General features: G+C 49.2%; 1 protein-coding gene across 3 annotated transcripts; it reads right to left on the bottom strand.

The window, feature by feature from the left end:
• Positions 1–220: 220 nt before the first annotated feature.
• Positions 221–17,270, bottom strand: IL27RA (interleukin 27 receptor subunit alpha). 3 transcript variants are annotated; one of them, XM_060146659.1, is made up of 14 exons: positions 17,104–17,270; positions 16,574–16,691; positions 13,158–13,315; positions 12,918–13,075; positions 11,287–11,446; positions 10,908–10,981; positions 7,372–7,555; positions 7,088–7,276; positions 5,099–5,200; positions 4,866–5,024; positions 1,788–1,913; positions 1,324–1,417; positions 1,045–1,138; positions 221–925 (listed from the first exon to the last, which is right to left on the bottom strand). In XM_060146659.1, the coding sequence occupies exons 1-14, from the start codon at positions 17,201–17,203 to the stop codon at positions 671–673; spliced, it is 1,971 nt and encodes a 656-aa protein (XP_060002642.1). In that variant the 5' UTR covers positions 17,204–17,270; the 3' UTR covers positions 221–670. The 3 variants fall into 3 exon arrangements, with proteins under 3 accessions (XP_060002642.1, XP_060002643.1, XP_060002644.1); XM_060146660.1 differs by lacking the exon at positions 17,104–17,270 and adding an exon at positions 17,003–17,048; XM_060146661.1 differs by lacking the exon at positions 1,324–1,417 and having other exon boundaries at positions 788–925.
• Positions 17,271–17,913: the final 643 nt, after the last annotated feature.

The raw sequence follows: 17,913 nt of genomic DNA, 5'->3' as shown, positions 1-17,913 counted from the left end.
TGTGACCCTGGCCCCTTTCTGTGACAAAGCCTTTATACTTGAAAATAAAATGTTGAGCATTTGGACAGTGTGAGTGTGTGTGTTGTTGGCACAGAGCCACCTCACCGTCTCCTGGTGGGAAGTGGAGGGCTTCACTCTGCTAGAATCAAAGATTATGAATCAGTGAGAGTGTAGATATGGCTGCTGTAACAAAAAGACCTCAAGCTACAGTAGCTATCAAAACAGAAAGAATTTATTTCTCTGGGCACTTCTGATCCAGGCAATCACTCAGGAACTCGGGTTCCTTTCCATTTCTTGCTCCACCTTCACCTTGGGTACGGCCAAAGCTGGATCACAGGGCACATCAATGCTCCAGCTCATGGGAAAGGGAAGGGAATGTGGAAGAGCCCCCACGCAGACCCACTGGAGGCACATGTCACTTCTGCTTATGTTCCACTCATAAGAACTCAGTCCATGGCTGCACCTAGCTGCAAGGGAGGCTGGGAGTGTACCCAACTACAGTTCTGTTATAGCAGCAGGACAGATTTGGGAAGGCACCCGCCACTCTGGATTTTATATATTTTTCTTTGCTCCCTCATCCATCCGTATATTCCCTGTAGGGCCAGGCCCTTTTCTGTAGGGGTCCTTCAATCTCAGCTCTTCCTTGGCTGGGTGTCCTCAAGCAAGTGACTCAGCTTCCTTGAGCCTCAGTGTCTTCATCTGTCAAATGAGCACCCCTCTCCCCTCCTGGGGTTGGTTCAGTCCATAACCTGGAACCTGGGGTGTGGCCCAGAAAGCCCAGCTCCTCGGGTGTGGGCAGGAAGTGTTTCTCATATCCAGAGTCCAGTGGGGCTGAGGCCTGGGGGGCCTCCATAATCGGTACCTGCTCTATCTCCTCCACTTCCAGGATGGGCAAGTCCCCAGGGGGCTGGGCCTGGGGCACCTCCTGGGAAGAGAAGAGGCTGAGATTCCTCCCCTCATACCCGCCAATTCTCACCTACTCCCCACTGTCTGAGGTTTCCCCAATCCCCCAGAGGGCCCTGATGAGCCCAGCTTTCTGCTCACCTTCATGTGGGGCAGGCTGAAATTACTGTTGGCAGGATCAGGAACCTTCTCCCAGACCCAGTGGGGTAGTACCTTGTGCCGCAGGTGGACGCACCTGGCAAGCAGGTAAGAGTCAGGGCAGGGAATCGAGGCGGCTAGACACCCATGCCCAGATCGTAGGGTCCAGGAACGTCACAGAGCCCTGAAGCCTCATCCCCTTACCACATCTCTCCCCAGGCTCAGCTAACGTCCAGCTGCCCTCCCAACCTGGGCAGAGACCCATGGGTCTGACAGCCTCACCTTCTGGAGGTAGCTAGGCTCACGCCACAGCCCGTCAGGAGCAAACCCCATACGAGAAGGACAACTGGCAGAACTTTCCATTTCAGGGTGTTATCTGGAGGGAGGGGGGAGGGGCAGAAGAACATCTGGACACCAGGGAGGTGGGGAGGGGTCAGGTAAGGCTCATGGGTGGAGCTGGGAATAGGTCAGGGAGGTGGATAAAAGGGCAGGGCCTATGAATGGGTAGGGGCTAAGGGTGGGGGAAATCTTGGGGTGGGCGCGGGGCTTGTGAAAAGGTCAAGGTCAGGGATGGGGTGAAAGGGTCAGAGACACACATTGCTTGATAATCCACAGCAGTATTTAGCAGCATCAACACCCCGAAGTCTACATGTCCACCCCCTGAAGTTCAGTAATGATTACATAACGCCCTCCAATGCCCCTCTCTCCGGGACCCCTCCCATGGCAGTCCTGCCCCAGGCCCATACCTGGTAGGTGAAAGCGGAGGCTTGGACCCGGTGGGCCCTGTCCTGCGATGGTGGACGCGGTCACCCACAGCTCACAGGTACCCCAGGGAAGGTCGGGCAGGGTGATGGTCCGGGTGCTGCCACTCACTGAAGGACACACCCAGAGCGGTTGGGGAGGCAGTCAAGTCCCATCTCAGGACCTTGGCACGTGCCATGCTGTCTGCAACACTCTCCCCCAGATATCCACATGGCTCCTTCCTCATCTCCTTCAGCTCTTTGCTGCAAGGTCACCTTCTCAGTGAGGCCTTCCCTGACCGCCCCCGCCCCGCGAGTAAAATAGCGCCTGCTTCACCGCTCATCTTCCTTGCTTTATTCTCTATCCACCACTTATCACCATCTGACACACTGCTTAGACCTTATTTACTTTGTCTATACCTTCATGTCCGCCATTAGAAAGTTAGCTCCACGAGGGCCATATTCCCAGCACCTGGATCAGCGCATGCACATAAAAAGCACTCAAAAATGATATACAGGGGACTCAACCTGGTGGCACAGTGGTTTAGAATCCGCCTGCCAACGCAGGGGACACGGGTTCAAGCCCTGGTTGAAGCCCTGGTCCGGAAAGATCCCACATGCCGTGGAGCAACTAAGCCCGTGCGCCACAACTACTGAGCCTGCACGCTCCGCAACAAGAGAAGCCACCACAATGAGAAGCCCGTGCACCGCAACAAAGAGTAGCTCCCGCTCACCGCAACTAGAGAAAGCCCGCGTGCAGCAACAAAGACCCAACGAAACCAAAAAAAAAAAAGATATACAGTTGACCTTTGAACAATGCAGAGGTTAGGGGTGCCGACCCTCCACTCTTTAAAAAAATCTAAGTACAGTATAATTTATAGTCCACCCTCCTTATCTGTGGTTCTGGATGCCCAGTTCCACATTTGCAGATCCAACCAAACGCAGATAGTACTGTACTATTTACTATTGAAAAAAGTCATGTATAACTGGACCTGCGCAGTTCGAACCTGTTGTTCAAGGGTCAACTGTATATTTGCATAAATAAAAGGATGCATGAGTATCATATCCCTCACCTGCACAGAATCCAGTGACGGGAAATTCACCCCAGACGAGGGGAATACATTTGCATCTCCCGGAACTGTTTTTGTTGACTTTTTAACTGAATTGCCCTTTTTGGTTTTTAAGCCAAGAGAGGAAGCAGCTTTTTGGTTTGTTATAGGATTACAGGAGACATGAATACGGATCAAGATATACTGCCACAGAAAGGTGTCCAAGTGAAATCGGGTGAGAAAAAGAAAGTTGCAAACCATCACGTTCATAAGCTTCAGGGGCCTATAACATAATCCTCTTTTAATTATAGGTACACGTACACATAAATATATATGATTTTTAACCTAAGGATATCTATATACTTGTGCAAGGTGCAATCATGGCAAAGTATCTATGTTAAAAAAAAAGGCTTTATCGGTTAGAGACAAATGCTGAAGTACCAAATTATTTAGGGGTGAAATGATGCCAAAGGCTCTAGAAAAAAAAAGTGGGGGGATAAATTGAAACAAGATTGATAAAATGCAGAAAACCATTGAAACTGGATGGTGGGTACACAAGGATTTGTTATACTATTTTTCCAACTTTTTTTTTTTTTTTTTTTTTTGTGATATGCGGGCCTCACACTGTTGTGGCCTCTCCCGTTGCGGAGCACAGGCTCCGGACGCGCAGGCTCAGCGGCCATGGCTCACGGGCCCAGCCGCTCCGCGGCATGTGGGATCTTCCCGGACCGGGGCACGAACCCGTGTCCCCTGCATCGACAGGCAGACTCTCAACCACTGCGCCACCAGGGAAGCCCTTTTTCCAACTTTTGTTTGTGCTTGAAATTTTCTATAATAAAAAAGTTTAAAATTTTCAAAAAGCACAACTCCTATCTCTATGTTAACGTACACATGGCAAAATATGGAAGCTGCATTGTCCGTATCAGTGAAATGATGAGAATGACGGTATACTTGAGTATACTTCAATGTGTCAGTTTTTAAAAAAAGAACAGATAACTTTGGTAATTAGAGAAAAAGGGTATTTTGAATTTTTATTATTGTTCTGCTCTTTCTTTTTATTGTATCTATATGAGATGATGGATGTTAACTAAACTTATGGGAATCATTTCACAATATTCGTAAGCCAAACCGTTACACTGTATACCTTAAACTTACACGGTGATGCTGTCAATTACATCTCAATAAAACTGGAGTGGAAAGGGTAAAAAAAGGTATTTTAAAAAGGAATTTGTGCTCAGAGTAAAAATTTAGCCTACACCCAAACGTATGAAAAAGAAATAAAAGTCATCTTTAGGGACTTCCCTGGTAGTCCAGTGGCTAAGACCCAATGCAGGGGACCTGGGTTCAATTCCTGGTCAGGGAACTAGATCCCACATGCCACAACTAAGACCCGACGGAGCCAAATAAATAAATTTTAAAAATCATATGTAGGGCTTCCCTGGTGGCGCAGTGGTTGAGAGTCCGCCTGCCGATGCAGGGGACACGGGTTCGTGCCCCGGTCCGGGAAGATCCCACATGCTGCGGAGCGGCTGGGCCCGTGAGCCATGGCCGCTGAGCCTGCGCGTCCAGAGCCTGTGCTCCACAACGGGAGAGGCCAAGACAGTGAGAGGCCCGCGTACGGCAAAAAAAAAAAAAAAAAAAAAAAATCATATGTAATCCTACAGTCCCTATTGACATTGTGGGGGAATTTCTTTTCATATTTGTGCCTCTGCTTCACTCAGTGCTGGGTTTATTTTACAAAAATGGAACCCCACAAAGTTTTACAATCCTTTTATCTTTTTCACTTAATAAAATATGACAGGCATCTTTCAATGTCAATAAATATAGATCGAGTCTCCATTTTTAATAGCCAAACGACAGTCTATTACGTTGATAGCCACCGGGGTCATTATCCACTAGGAAACCCATGATAGTGTGTGTTCTCCCAGGGGCTGAGAGGGAGCCAAAGGGGCCCATCTGGGGGTAAGGGGAGGGGTAGGCTGATGGGTGGGTCTTGTGGGGGCTGGGAACAGGGGCAGGCGGCAGTGGAGCTCACCATTCATGCAGACAGAAGGCCTGGTCCCACTCTGTGCACACAGGGTGTAGTGGGTGAGATGGCCCCGAAGTTGGTGCCTTGGGACCTCTCCCCACGCTACAGCAGGGGTCCCTGGGGGGCTATCCTGGAGTCGCCAAAGCACTGGCCCTGCCAGGGGTACTGGTGAGAGAAAGTCAGCGGGTCAAGTTCTGCCAGGGTTCCAGGACCCTCCATCCTCCAGCCCCACCACTTACCTAGTTCCTCTCTGAACTTCCAGACGGAGGGGGCAGGGGCCAAGCCCCAAGGAGAGACTGCTGTCACCGTGATTTGGTAGGGCACCCCTCCTTCGAAATCCCCTGAGTGGGGGAGGAGCAAAGACCAGTTAGAGTTGGCTCCCCTCCCCGACTCATTTCTTATTTTGTAGGAATCTTCATTTGTGTCCCCAGAAGGACACCTTGATATAAGAATTTGAATAAATGTAACTGATCTGGGAGGCAACCCCAGAAAACACCAATAAGGCAGTGGGGAAGTGAAGCAGGGAAGGAGAGTCACCCAGTAAATATGTGTTAGAGAACAAGTTCCCAACATGGCCAACCAAGGCTCAGTCCTGCTGGCGAACTCTGTGTGGCACAATTCTGAGCACCGTCCCACCCGAGGAGGGTGGGAGCTGGGGTATTTATCCATCAACCATCATCAGTCATTGGTAGAGGGCTGCCTCTGAGGGGCTTTGATTCCCCGGCACTTCCAGCTGTCCAGGCAGGCAAAATGCTTCAGATCAGAAAAAGCCCTCAGGCCAGGAATGCAGGCGTCAGAGGCTGGGAGATAGTCAAATGCTGGACTACGAGTGGGGCCCTGACACCGCCCATCACAGTAAGTAAGGCTCCTGAAATCCCTTCTCAAAACCTAATGCTGCCATATGGGCTTCCCCAACTGGGAATTTTCCAGAATTGGGGCTCCTCTTCTTTTGTCCATATATACTTATGGGTCTTGGGACTCTGCGCTAAATCTCTCGCTCAACACATTCTCGTGCTCTCCCAAGTTCTTTACACCAAGGACAGACTCCCCAGTGTTAAATCTCCTCCTAGAACTTATTGCTAGACCTGAGACTTGAGTATCTGATAGTCCCATGGACAATTCCACTTGGATGAGCACATGAGGTGCAACATATCCAAACGGGTCCCCAAAATTCTGCTCTAAGACTCCCCAACAAGAATCTGCCTGCTTCTCTCCCTTCCTTGGTCCCCACCTGGTCCAGTTCCCACCATGTCCCACCTGGACATACACAGTCCCTTCTCCTGGGTCTCTTACCTCCAACCCTTGCCCTCCCAGTCTGTTCCTCCCACAGCAGCCAGGGGGCGCCTGTAAGCACCTGAGTCAGGACACACCCTTCCTCTGCACAGAACACTCTGTGGCTCCCACCTGACTCAGAGCGAAAGCCAAAGTTCTCCCCATGACCCACAAGGCTTTGCACACTCTGCCCCATCACCTCCCTGCCCTCACCTCCTCCCACTTTCCCCCTTGCTCATTCCACTCCAGCCACACTGGCCTCCTCACTGCTGCTCTAACACATCAGGCACAATCCTGCCCCAGGGCCTTTGCACTGTTTGTTCCCTCTTGCTTTTCCCTTAGACATCCTCATGGCTCTCTGTCTCGCCTCCTTCAGGTCTTAGTTCAAATGGCACTTTCCCAGAGAGACCTTTCCTACCTTTTTTTTCTGACATAGCTATCCTCCCTCCTCTCCCTTACCCTGATTTACTTTGCCCCAATTACATTACAGATGTACTTGTTTTTTGTCTCATTGGGTGCCTGCCCTACAAGATGAGGATGGAGATGTTGGTGGGGATGAGGGTGGGGATGCTGCTGAGAGGACAGTAGGGTGATGGTTCAGGGTTTAGCTTCAGGAGCCCGACTATGTCGTTCAAATCCTGGTTCTACCACATACTTGCTGTATGGCCTCAGGTGAGTTACTTAACCTCTCTGGGCCTTTTTCTTTCTCTGTATGATAATAGCAGAAACCTACTTTATAAGGAAGTTTGTATGATTTAATGCTTATGGTAAATGCCAATACGCATCAGTGACCATCACTGTGTACCAGTGTCTAGAACATGGCCTGGCACACAGTAGGTAGTCAATGAATATTTCTTGCACGAATTAATGATACTTGAACACTCTCTTCTGCAAATCCAGCCATCAGTCCACTCTCCAACAGCTGAAATGGGAACCCAGGTGTCCTGGGGCCTCACCTGGCAACACAGCACTGAGGTTTCCAGGAGGAAGCCAGACCCAGTTGAGATCCTCCAGGGGGTCACCATCTCGAGCCCAGTCCACCACATGCTCCTGCAGCCCCCCGGACCCCTGTTGCCAAGTCACCAGCAGATCCGAGCTTACAGGGATGATGCTGACCACCACACCACGAGGGGCAAAGCCTGGACCTAGAGGATAAGGAGGAGAAATCTCAGCTGTCCACTCGGGAAGTCCCCTCTTGCACCTCCAGGGCATTGCTCAGAGGAAGCTCACAGCCTCTTACCCAAGCAGGCCAAAGAGAGGTTGGTAGGAGGCTCCCAGCTTGTGGCGTTGATGGCGGACACCCCAGCCCACTCCGCTTGAGTGGGGATGGAGATGTTGCAACATGAGGTCTCCTCCTGGATCACCTCCTGATCTTTAATCTGGAACCAGACTCTGTAGCTCACCTGCACGCAGTGCCCCGAGGCCTGAGGGATGAGGGGAAGAAGTGGTTAATATCTCCCATTTATCACGCACATACTGTGCTTCTCAGTGAGGTCACCTGACAAACCAGTCTGGGAAATATTTTTGTTTCACTCTAAGATGAAGAAACCGAGTCTCAAGAGTGGCTCAGTGGCAGAGGTGGAATTAGAATACAGCTCCTGGGCCAGAACTAGGGTGAGGTGAGTGAGGCACTCACCTTGGCGGCAAAACAAGAGGATACCAAAAATCCAATCAAGATGAATTATATTTTAATGCAATATTTAAAAAATTTTTTTTTTATTTTTCAGTATAGTTGTAGTTGAAGTATAGTTGAATTACAATGTTGTGTTAATTACTGCTGTACAGCAAAGTGGCTCAGTTATACATATGTGTACATTCTTTTTCATATTCTTTTCCATTATGGTTTATCCAGGGTATTGAATATAGTTCCCTGTGCTATACAGTAGGACCCTGTTTTACGCAATATTTTAATCAATCAAAATTAATGCAGGGATTTCCCTGGCGGTCCAGTGGTTAAGTCTCTGCGCTTCCAATGCAGGGGGCGTGGGTTTGATCCTTGGTCGGGGAACTAAGATCCCACATGAGGCTCGGCGCGGTCAAAAAAATTTTTTTTAATTAAAAAAAATTAATGCAAAAAAGAAAAACCATGACAAACAAATTATCAAGATTTTAACTAGGACTTCCCTGGTGGCACAGTGGTTAAGAATCCGCCTGCCAATGCAGGGGACACGGGTTCAAGCCCTGGTCCGGGAAGATCCCACATGCCACGGAGCAACTAAGCCCGTGCGCCGCAACTACTGAGCCTGCGAGCCAGAACTACTGAGCCTGTGTGCCACAACTACTGAAGCCCGCGCGCCTAGAGCCCATGCTCTGCAACAAGAGGAGCCACTGCAATGAGAAGCCCGCGCACCGGAACGAAGAGTAGTCCCTGCTCGCCGCAACTAGAGAAAGCCCGCGCGCAGCAACGAAGACCCAATGCAGCCAAAAATATAAATAAAATAAATAAATAATAAATAAATAAATAAAAAAGATTTTAACTAAAGACAGGCAGGATCTGACCATGCACTTATATGACCCTGTCTTCCCTCACCTTACCTTAGTCTGTCTTGTGCAGTTCTTAGGGACTGCAAAATTCCCACTGTTGTATAGAGGAGTAATTACGCATAGCAAAGAGGATAGTACCCTCCAGAGTGCTTTGGGGAAACGTGTGAGAATATTTGGTTGCCTCAATGATTGGTATTTGATGGGCAAGAGCCAGGGACACTACCCTCTCCTAGAAATAAAAAAATTGTCCCACGTCCCTTGTGCCTTTTGAAGGTCATCCCAACTGGAAACTTCTGTAGATGAAAAACCCTGTCTAATAATTTTAACTGATCCTAGAACCAAACACATTTTGATGTATCAATACAAAACCTTTTGGGACCTGGTTTTAACATTCACTGAATTTTGAAATATTCTGAACATACGGGGACTTTCTAAGCACTTTTTATTATCTATTTCCAGCACAATCTGTGTTCTGATCAGAGAATTTTTCAATGTGCCCAGCATCACCTCATCCCTTTGAAGTCCTTGGAAACCAGCTCAATAGCCTAGCATGTGGATGATTTTGGTAAATGTCCTGTTTGCATATGGAAAGAATGCATGTTCTGATGTTTCCTATGTGAGTCCATTAGATTGTTTGTTATGCATATGTTCAGATTCTCTGGATCTTGACTTGTTTTTCCATCTGCTTGTTATGAAATTACTTAGAGGGGTATGTTAAAATCTCCCACGACGGTTGTGGACTCTATGGAGTTCTCCTTGTAGTTCTATCAATTTTTACTTTATGTATTTTAAAGCCACGTTATGAGGTACATACAGATTTAGTATTCATATCATACTGGTGAACTGAATATTTTGCCATTATGTAGTAGCCTTATTTCCCCTTTATTTTCTACTGAATATTACAATACACTGTACACTGTATGCTATAATACAATACACTGTATTATACACATTTTAAAATATATGTATATATGGGTTATATTAGCTATGTATTTCATTTCAGTATAGAAAGGGGGCATTACAAAGTATGTGTTATGAAATAGAGGCACGAGGGACGTCCCTGGCAGTCCAGTGGTTAAGACTCTGCACTTCCAATGCAGGGGGCACAGGTTTGATCCCTGGTTGGGGAACTAAGATCCCACATGTCGTGCAGCATGGCCAAAAAAGTAAGAAAAAAAATGAATTAAAAAAAATAATAAAACAGAGGCACTGAAACTGTGAATTAAGGTTTGAAAGCCAGAGAACCTCAGCTCTGCCACGTAGCTGTTGTTTGGTTTGGGGTAGCCTCTCTATGTCTCATTTTCTCATCTGTAAAGTTAGTGAATGTAACTAAGTGTTGGAGGCGAGGACCTGGCACATAATAAGAGCTCTGTAAGTATTATGCATGGTTAAAGTTAGTGATATTAGATTGTGTGGCCCAAGAAAGTATAAGCCCTGTTGTTTTGTCTCTTGCCATATTTACTGTGAGCCAGGGCCTTGCAATGTCTGGAACACGGTAGGTGCGTGGCAGATTTGCATCAGTGAGGACTGTTTCACTCTTGTCTGTCATCTCACAATGCCCTTTAATACTAGCATCAAAGTCCTTAGCATATTCTGCTATATTTTGTGGAGCTGAGCCTAGTCTTGCTTCTATATCTTTGCACCTGGTGTCCCCCCGACTGGAACACTTGTACCCATCTTCACGTCTCAGCTCAGATCTCCTAGATTCAGCCAACATTGGTGGAGTCTTTCTCTGCACCCAGCACTATGCCAGGACCTCTCTGAGCATCCCCTCCTTGAAGCCCTGAAGCAACCTCAAGAGGGCAGCATAGTAACCTTCGTCTTGTTTACATCATTGTTTTGGGGGGGTTTTTTGGTTTGGCTTGTTTTCTTTTTGTTTTCTTGGTTTGTTTGTTTTTTTTTGCCCCACTGCTCAGCAGGATTTTCATTCACAACCAGGCACTGAACCCAGGCTCTCGGCAGAGAAAGCCCAGAGTCCTAACCACAGGACCACCAGGGAACTCCCTACAACATTGTTTTTTGGTTTTTTAATATTTATTTAATTTATTTGGCTGTGTTGGGTCTTAGTTGCGGCATGCAGGATCTTCGTTGTGGCATGAGGAATCTTTTAGTTGCAGCATGTGGGATCTTTAGCTGCAGCATGTGGGATCTAGTTCCCCGACCAAGGATCAAACCCGGGCCCCCTGCATAGGGAGTACGGAGCCTTAGCCACTGGACCACCAGGGAAGTCCTCTACATCACTGTTATTTGGGGTCTCCTGACAGGTGCAGAGACCTGGTCCTCACAACTCACCTTCCACAGAAGCAGGGGTTCCTGTCCGCCTGGTGCCCCACAGATGTTCCCCGATATCCACACATCTTTTGGAGCTGGCAAGGATGAAAAAAGGAGAGACCATGTGACTAAGTTCTAGCCAATGAGATATGAGATGAAAGATACGTGCAACTCTGGGGTTGTGCTCTTAAAGTGCAAGGGCAGGCTCCCCGACTCCTGGGGTCCCACTGCGCTGGAGTTGTCTTCAATTTTTTTTTTGCTGTGTGAGCTTAGGAAAGTTGCTTAACCTCTCTGAGGTTCAGCTTTCCCAACTATAAAATATGACAAATGAGAATGGCATGATTGGCCAGACTTCCAGGAGAGGGGCTGAGGGTGTAGGGGTAAGCCCAGAGATCCTCACCAGAGGGTGGTGTCTGGAAGGACAGAATGGGGCTCCACTCGCTCCACAGATCCTCTTCTTCCTCCACGTGACAGCGGCCAGATACCTCATAGCCAGTGGCTAGCTCCAGGTCCTGGATATCAACAGGGGTCAGGGGTATGGATTTCACTTCAGGTTCCAGCTGGGGGAGAGACAGGGAAGAGTGATGAGGCTGAAGATTGAATTGAAAGTACCTGGCCTTATATGTCAATAGGATGACCAATACTGTCCTGCTTTGCCTGGGATCAAGTGGGTTCCTAGGACACAGGGCTTTTGGTTTTAAAATTGGGACAATCCCTGGAAAAAAGAGACAAGTGGATTATCCTCTGTGCCAGGTATAGCAGTAGGTGGTAAATTCTATTATTAATATTATTCTCATTTTACAGATGAGGAAAACTGAGGCCAAGAGCGGGGAAGTGACATACCCAAGGTCACATGGCTGGTGAGTTCTGGAGCTGAGATTCATACCCAGGCAGTTAGATTGCAAAGTCTGCATCTGAGCATTGCTCTGAATTGCATGAATATTCATAGTGACAACAACTCTGCTCTATATTGTAGTGTTTTGCATGAAAAGTTGTAACTGAGACAGTGGGTTATCCCCAATATCCATTCTCCCCTTCTTCCTTTGGAAATAGAACCCTTGAGTATCTGTCAGGAACGTGTGTCAAGAATAAAGACTACATTTCCCAGTCTCCCTTGCAATCAGGTGAGACCATGTGACTAAGTTCTGGCCAATGAGATATGAGATGGAAAATACTTGCAACTTTGGTGCTGTGCTCTTAAAGTGCATGGGCAGGCTCCTCAACTCCTGGGGTCCCATTGCACTGGAGTTGTCTTCCATTTTTTTTGCTGTGTGAACTTGGGAAAGTTGTTTAACCTCTCTGAGGTTCAGCTTCCCCAACTATAAAATAGAGATCTTAAAAGCATCTATATATAGGGAGGTTGGTACTCATCAAGATAATCCATGCAGATTGCTTAGCTTGGGCCCTGACGCGTGGCAGGTGCTCAGAAATGTGAGCTGCTTTTATTACTTTTGAGCGTTTACTGAAAACCAGGCTCTGTTCATCATCTGTAAAATGGGTAGGCATAAAACACATCTACCTCAAAGAGTTCTTGTAAGGATTCAATAGACAGCACACAGCAGATGCTAAGTGTCTGCTGTTAACCTCTTATTTTAAGGTTAAGGTAAGCTATTTGAGGATTTTTATTCATTCACAAAAATGTTAGAGGAAGTTTACTGAGTTTCTCAAAAATGCCAAGTGGAAGGAATTCCCTGGAGGTCCAGTGGTTAGGACTCCTTGCTTTCACTACCGAGGGCCCAGGTTCAATCCCTGGTCGAGGAACTAAGATCCCGCAAGCACAACCTCGCGGCGTGGCCAAAAAAAAAAAAAAAATTCCAAGTGGAATTTGGATTGGGACTGCATGGAATTTATAGATTATCTTGGGGGAACATTTTTTAGCTGAACAAGATGCATGTACAGGCCTTCTGTGAGGAATGTGGACAGACTCCAGGGCCAGCTGAGGAATGAGCTCTGAGCTAGGTGTCTGATTTGGGAATGATGTCCCAGGCCCCGCCCAGAGTAGGGTGGGGGAAAAGGGTCCCTGACACTCACCAGCATCCAGGCCATCTCCTGGCATCTTCGGTAGTAGAACTGGCAGACCAAGACCTTATGGGGTGGCCACATAGGAGGGGCCCATTGGACAGTGGCCTCTAGGGGGTCATCCTCTGAGAAGTCCACATCAGGGTACAGTTGGGGGGCATCCGGCTTCACTGAGGAAGGGGAGGTGCATTGAGCCAGGGCCTCCAAGACCACCCACCCCACACATAGCAAACCCCCACTCCCGCCTGTTACTTCGGGTTTCGAGGTTCACGAAGACTGGGGGCCAGAGAGGTTGGCCTGCCCTGGCCACCCAGACGAGGAGTTCATCAGACGTGGTGAGCTGTTCCCGTGGAATGGTCACCCGGCTCTGCCCAGTGGGCACTGCCACTGTCCAGGTTTTGTTGGAATGGCTGTGAGGAGAGATGCGAGAATCGGGGCAGCATACGGTGGGCTGGGCCCAGAGCCGTAATGATAACATATTTTCTGCCTGGGTTCAAATCCCAGTTCTCCTTCTTCAGAGCTGTGTGACCTTGAGCAAGCAACTTAACTTCTCTGTGCCTCAGTTTCCTCATCTACAAAACGAGGGTGATAAAATTGCCTCCTGAGGGACTGCCCTGGTGGTCCAGTGGTTCAGACTCGGTGCTCCCAATGACCACGGTTCGATCCCTGGTTAGGGAACTAGATCCCGCGTGTCCCAACGAGTGTGCCGCAACTAAGACCTGGCACAGCCAAATAAATAAATGTCTTTGTTTAAAAGTGCTTGCTGAAAGGGCTGAATGGGGAGGGGAACAATGAGATGAGAAATGGACCGCATTTAGAACAGCAAGTGTCAGGGGCACAATACATGTTACATGAGCATTGGTTATTTTGTTTACTGAGCACCTATTACGTATACGCACATTTACTTCTACACAACTGTTCACTCAGCAAATATACACTTCTGTTGTAGAAGCTGGGAATAGGACTATGACCAAAGCAGGCAAGGATCCACTATCCGGAGCTGGTGTTCCAGTGGGGGAGGCAAATGAGAAACTCATAAATATATAACTGATGGTGGTATAAGCGATACAGAGAACAATAAAGCAGGGTGAGAGGGATTCAGTTTGATGATAGGATGAAGAGTGACAGTGCTATTTTAGGAAAGGTGGTCAGGAAAGCTCTCTGATGAGACATTTGAATAAAGGCCTGAAGGATGTGGTGTGGAACAACGCAATACCTCGGGAAGAGCATTTTAGGAAGAGGGAGCAGCTGGTGCAAAGGTCCTGTGGCCAAACCGTGCCTGGTGTTTTACGAAGAACAGTGAGGAGGAGGCTTGTCCTCTGGGGTAGAGTGAGTGAGCGAGAAAGGGGGAGGAGGTGAGGGCAGGGAGGTGACAGGCAGATCATACAGGGCCTGATGGGCTGCAGGAAGGATTTCGGCTTTTACCCTGAGTGAGGTGGGAGCCCTGGAGGGCTGTGAGCTGGGGAGGGACGTGCCCTGATTCAGAAGTTCACAGGTGCGGGACTTCCCTGGTGGTCCAGTGGTTAAGAATCCGCCTGCCGATGCAGGGGACAGGGGTTCCAGGCCTGGTCCGTTAAGATCCCACATGCCCCGCAGAGCAACTAAGCCCGCGAGCCACAAATACTGAGCCTGTGTGCCACAACTACTGAATACTGCGCGCCTAGAGCCTGTGTTCCGCAACAAGAGAAGCCACTGCGATGAGAAGCCCACGCACCGCAAAGAAGAGTAGCCCCCAATCGCCACAACTAGAGAAAGCCCGCGCACAGCAATGAAGACCCAACACAGCCAAAAATAAAATAAATAAATAAATTAAAAAAAAAAAAAAAAAAAGACTCCGTGCTCCCAATTCAGGGGGCCCGGGTTCGATCCCTGGTCAGGGAACTAGATCCCGCATGCCGCAACGAAGATCCCACATGCTGCAGCTAAAACCCAGAACAGCCAAATAAATAAAGAAATATTAAAAAAAAAATAAAACAGAAGTTCACAGGTGTCCTCTGGATGCTGTGGTGGAGAACAGACTGTGGGGCTAAGGGTGGAAACCGAGTCCAGGGAGGAGGTGACCGCACGGTCCAGGCCAGCGATGATGGGAACTGGACTATGGTGGGTGCTGAGGAAGTGAGGAGTGCCAGATTCTGCATAATGTAGAAGGTAGAGCTCGCAAGGCCTGCTGGGGGTGACAGAGAGAGAGAGAGGAGTTGAGGACATCCCGAAGGGTTGGATTTCAAAGGTTCAAATCAAGGCCTTCAGAAAAAAACAACAAAAACCCATGTGTTATGTTATGTTGCTGGTAGGAACATAAAACGGCGTAGCTGTTGCAGAAAACAGTTAGGTGGTTCCTCAAAAAGTTAAACACAGAACTGCCATATGCCCCAGCCATCTTACTCCTAGGCATATACCCCAAAGAACTGAAAACAGGACTCAAAAACGTGTACACATTATGTTCACAGCAGTGCTAGTCACGATCGCCCAACTGCAATTGCCCAACGGTGGAAACAACCCAAATGTCCATCAACAGATGAGTGGATGAACGTAGTATATCCATACAGTGGAATATTGTTCAGCCACAAAAAGGAACGAAGTTCTGATTCGCTACGACATAAATGAACCTGAGAAACATGCTAAGTGAAAGAAGCCAGATACAAAAGACCACATGCCAGATACAAAAGACCACATATGATCCCATTTATGTGAAATGTCCAGAACAGGCAAATTCAGAGACAGAAAGTAGATTAGTAGTTGCCAGGGAATGGGAAGTGACTGCTGTTGGGGATGGAACTTCGTTTTGGGGTGATGGACATGTTTCGGAACTAGATAGAGGCACTGGTTGTACAACATTGTGAATGTACTCAATGCCACTGAACCGTTCACTGGCAAATGGTTAATTTCACATTATGTGAATTTCACCTCGTTAAAAAAAAAAGGGGAAGACCTTCTCTTACTCCCTCATCCTCTACCAATTTAAAACCCTAGCCCCCGCCCCTCTTCTGGACATGGGTGGTGGTGATGGTTGCACAACGTGACTGTACTTAATTCCACTGAACTGTACACTTAAAAAAGGCCGAGAAAAAAAGTGGTAAATTTTATGTGTATTTTACCATCGTTAAAAAAAAAAAAAGACCAGCCTCCCATCCCAGTTCCCATCTTCAAATGTTCCTTTCCCTCTCCTCTCACTTAGCCAAATTTGAAATGAATTTGTGTTTCCAGGTGTGATTCATTGTGAAGCAACATCAGTCACCCCCTCAGAATGTGGGCTCCACAAGGCTTTCTGTGTCTCTTTCACTGCTGCATCCCTGGCACCAGACCAAATGATCTTTTCATATGCTCAGAGAGGTTAAGCTATTTGCCTAAGGTCACACAGCAATAAAAACACCTCCTAATCATTAAGCATTTTCTTTCCCAAGTGCCTAACTCATTGAATTCTCAGAACCAGCCTTGAGAGGCAGGTTCCATTATTATCACTACTTGATAGAGGAAGAAACAGAGGCTCAGAGAGGGAAAGTGACTGGTCCAGGGTAACACAGCAAGGAAATGAGGGAACCTGGAAGTGAAGGGCTTGAGAGTGGTGCGGGTGGGCAGGACTAATGGGTCCTCTCAACCTGAGAAGTCTAGAACCTGAGTGGTCACTCTTCCAAAGCCTCTGTTTCCCCAAATCACTCCATTGTACTCACTACTTCTGGCTCTGGAGGTACAGCGTGGAAGGGGCTCCCAGGTCCCCAAGAGGCTCCCATGAGCAGTTCAAGTCGCCCAAGGGTCCAAATCCATAGCACTGCAATGGCCCAGGGCTGCCTGGAGAGGGAGGAGGGAGGGTCCGAGGGAAGGGGGTCAATTCCCCCAGCCGCCCTCACACCCCAGAACTTGAACTCCCCCCACCCCTTACGGAAGTGATCAGCAGGAAGGGGGCGTTGGGCACCGCTCCCCAGGCTTCGGGCATAACTCCTCCCCTCCCTCTACCAGCTACATCCTGTTACCACCCGAAGAGCCCTTTCCCCTACCACCCCCCAACCCCGGACCCTGGCTCCCACCTCGCTGCCGCCCATTCCCCAACTCCTCTCATCGCCCGGTCCCTGTCCCGGGGGGGAGCAGAGTGGCATCCGGACCTTTGTCATTCATTCCAAAAAATTGCGGTTCACCCTGGAGGATGTGCGTTTCCGCGGAGCGCGGCGGCAGAGCGCCGACACGAGTTCGCTCCGTAACTCACCCTGGGGCCGAGTCCTGCAGAATAGCAGCATCAACAGAGGCAGCAAAACCAGCTTCGGCCGCCGCCGCGGCGGGAAGGGAGCGGCCCGGGTTCCCCGCATGGCGTCCCCGCGCCCCCAGTCCGGCCCGGCCCTGCCCGGCCCAGCGCTGCAGCGCCGCCCGCTTGTCTCTCGGGGTCCAGCTCCCGAACAGCAAAGAGAAGCGGAGCCGCCCCTCCCAGCCGCCTCCGCACCTTGCGCTTCGGCTCCCCGCCCCTCCGCTGCACCGGAAAGTCCCTCGCGGGGGCTGAGGAGGCGTAGTAGGGGGTGGGCGGCGCTGAGGCGTGGCCGAGCTCCGCAGACACCTGCCCCTCCCCTCCCCCAACAGGCTGCCGAGTCCTTTGGAACTGTTTATCTTTGGGGTTGGAGAAGGTTCTGATCCGTTCTCCCCACTGAGCTTCCCACCCCAGGATATGAAGGGAACCCAGGGGTCCCTCCACCAACCCTGGGGTCCGCAGCATTAGAACCCCCAGCAGGCGAGGTCGGAGGAAGAGGGGCTGGCAGACAGGGGGACGGGAGCGGGCAAAGACTGGAACGGGGTGGTGGTATAATTGGGGCTGGCAAGGGGACAGTGGCCACAGTTGGGACAGGAGAGAGTCACAGTTTGGGTAAGGGTCTCAGTGTGGCCAGTTTGGGTAGAGTAGGGGCATCCTTTGCAGCAGGAGACGGTATAGGACAGGAAAGGCATGATATGGGCTGCGGAGAGGTCAGGGTCAGGGTAGGGTCAGGATAGGCAGGCTGCTCAAAGGTCAGGATTGGGTGGGGGGACTCTG

The sequence above is a fragment of the Lagenorhynchus albirostris genome, chromosome 3, assembly GCF_949774975.1.
Source record: "Lagenorhynchus albirostris chromosome 3, mLagAlb1.1, whole genome shotgun sequence".
Taxonomy (NCBI): Eukaryota; Metazoa; Chordata; class Mammalia; order Artiodactyla; family Delphinidae; genus Lagenorhynchus; species Lagenorhynchus albirostris.
Note: the sequence above shows the minus strand (reverse complement) of the source record. Positions and strands in the feature narration are given on the sequence as shown.

What these genes read in the sequence shown, in the direction of transcription:
- IL27RA (XM_060146659.1), bottom strand. Translation starts at nt 17,203, where the DNA reads ATGCGGGGAACCCGGGCCGCTCCCTTCCCGCCGCGGCGGCGGCCGAAG. An exon ending in CGTGAACCTCGAAACCCGAA is followed by an intron (nt 13,076 to 13,157) that starts GTAACAGGCGGG and finishes CCCCTTCCTCAG; the next exon opens with TGAAGCCGGATGCCCCCCAA. An exon ending in GCCTTCTGTCTGCATGAATG is followed by an intron (nt 1,914 to 4,865) that starts GTGAGCTCCACT and finishes TGTGTCCTTCAG; the next exon opens with TGAGTGGCAGCACCCGGACC.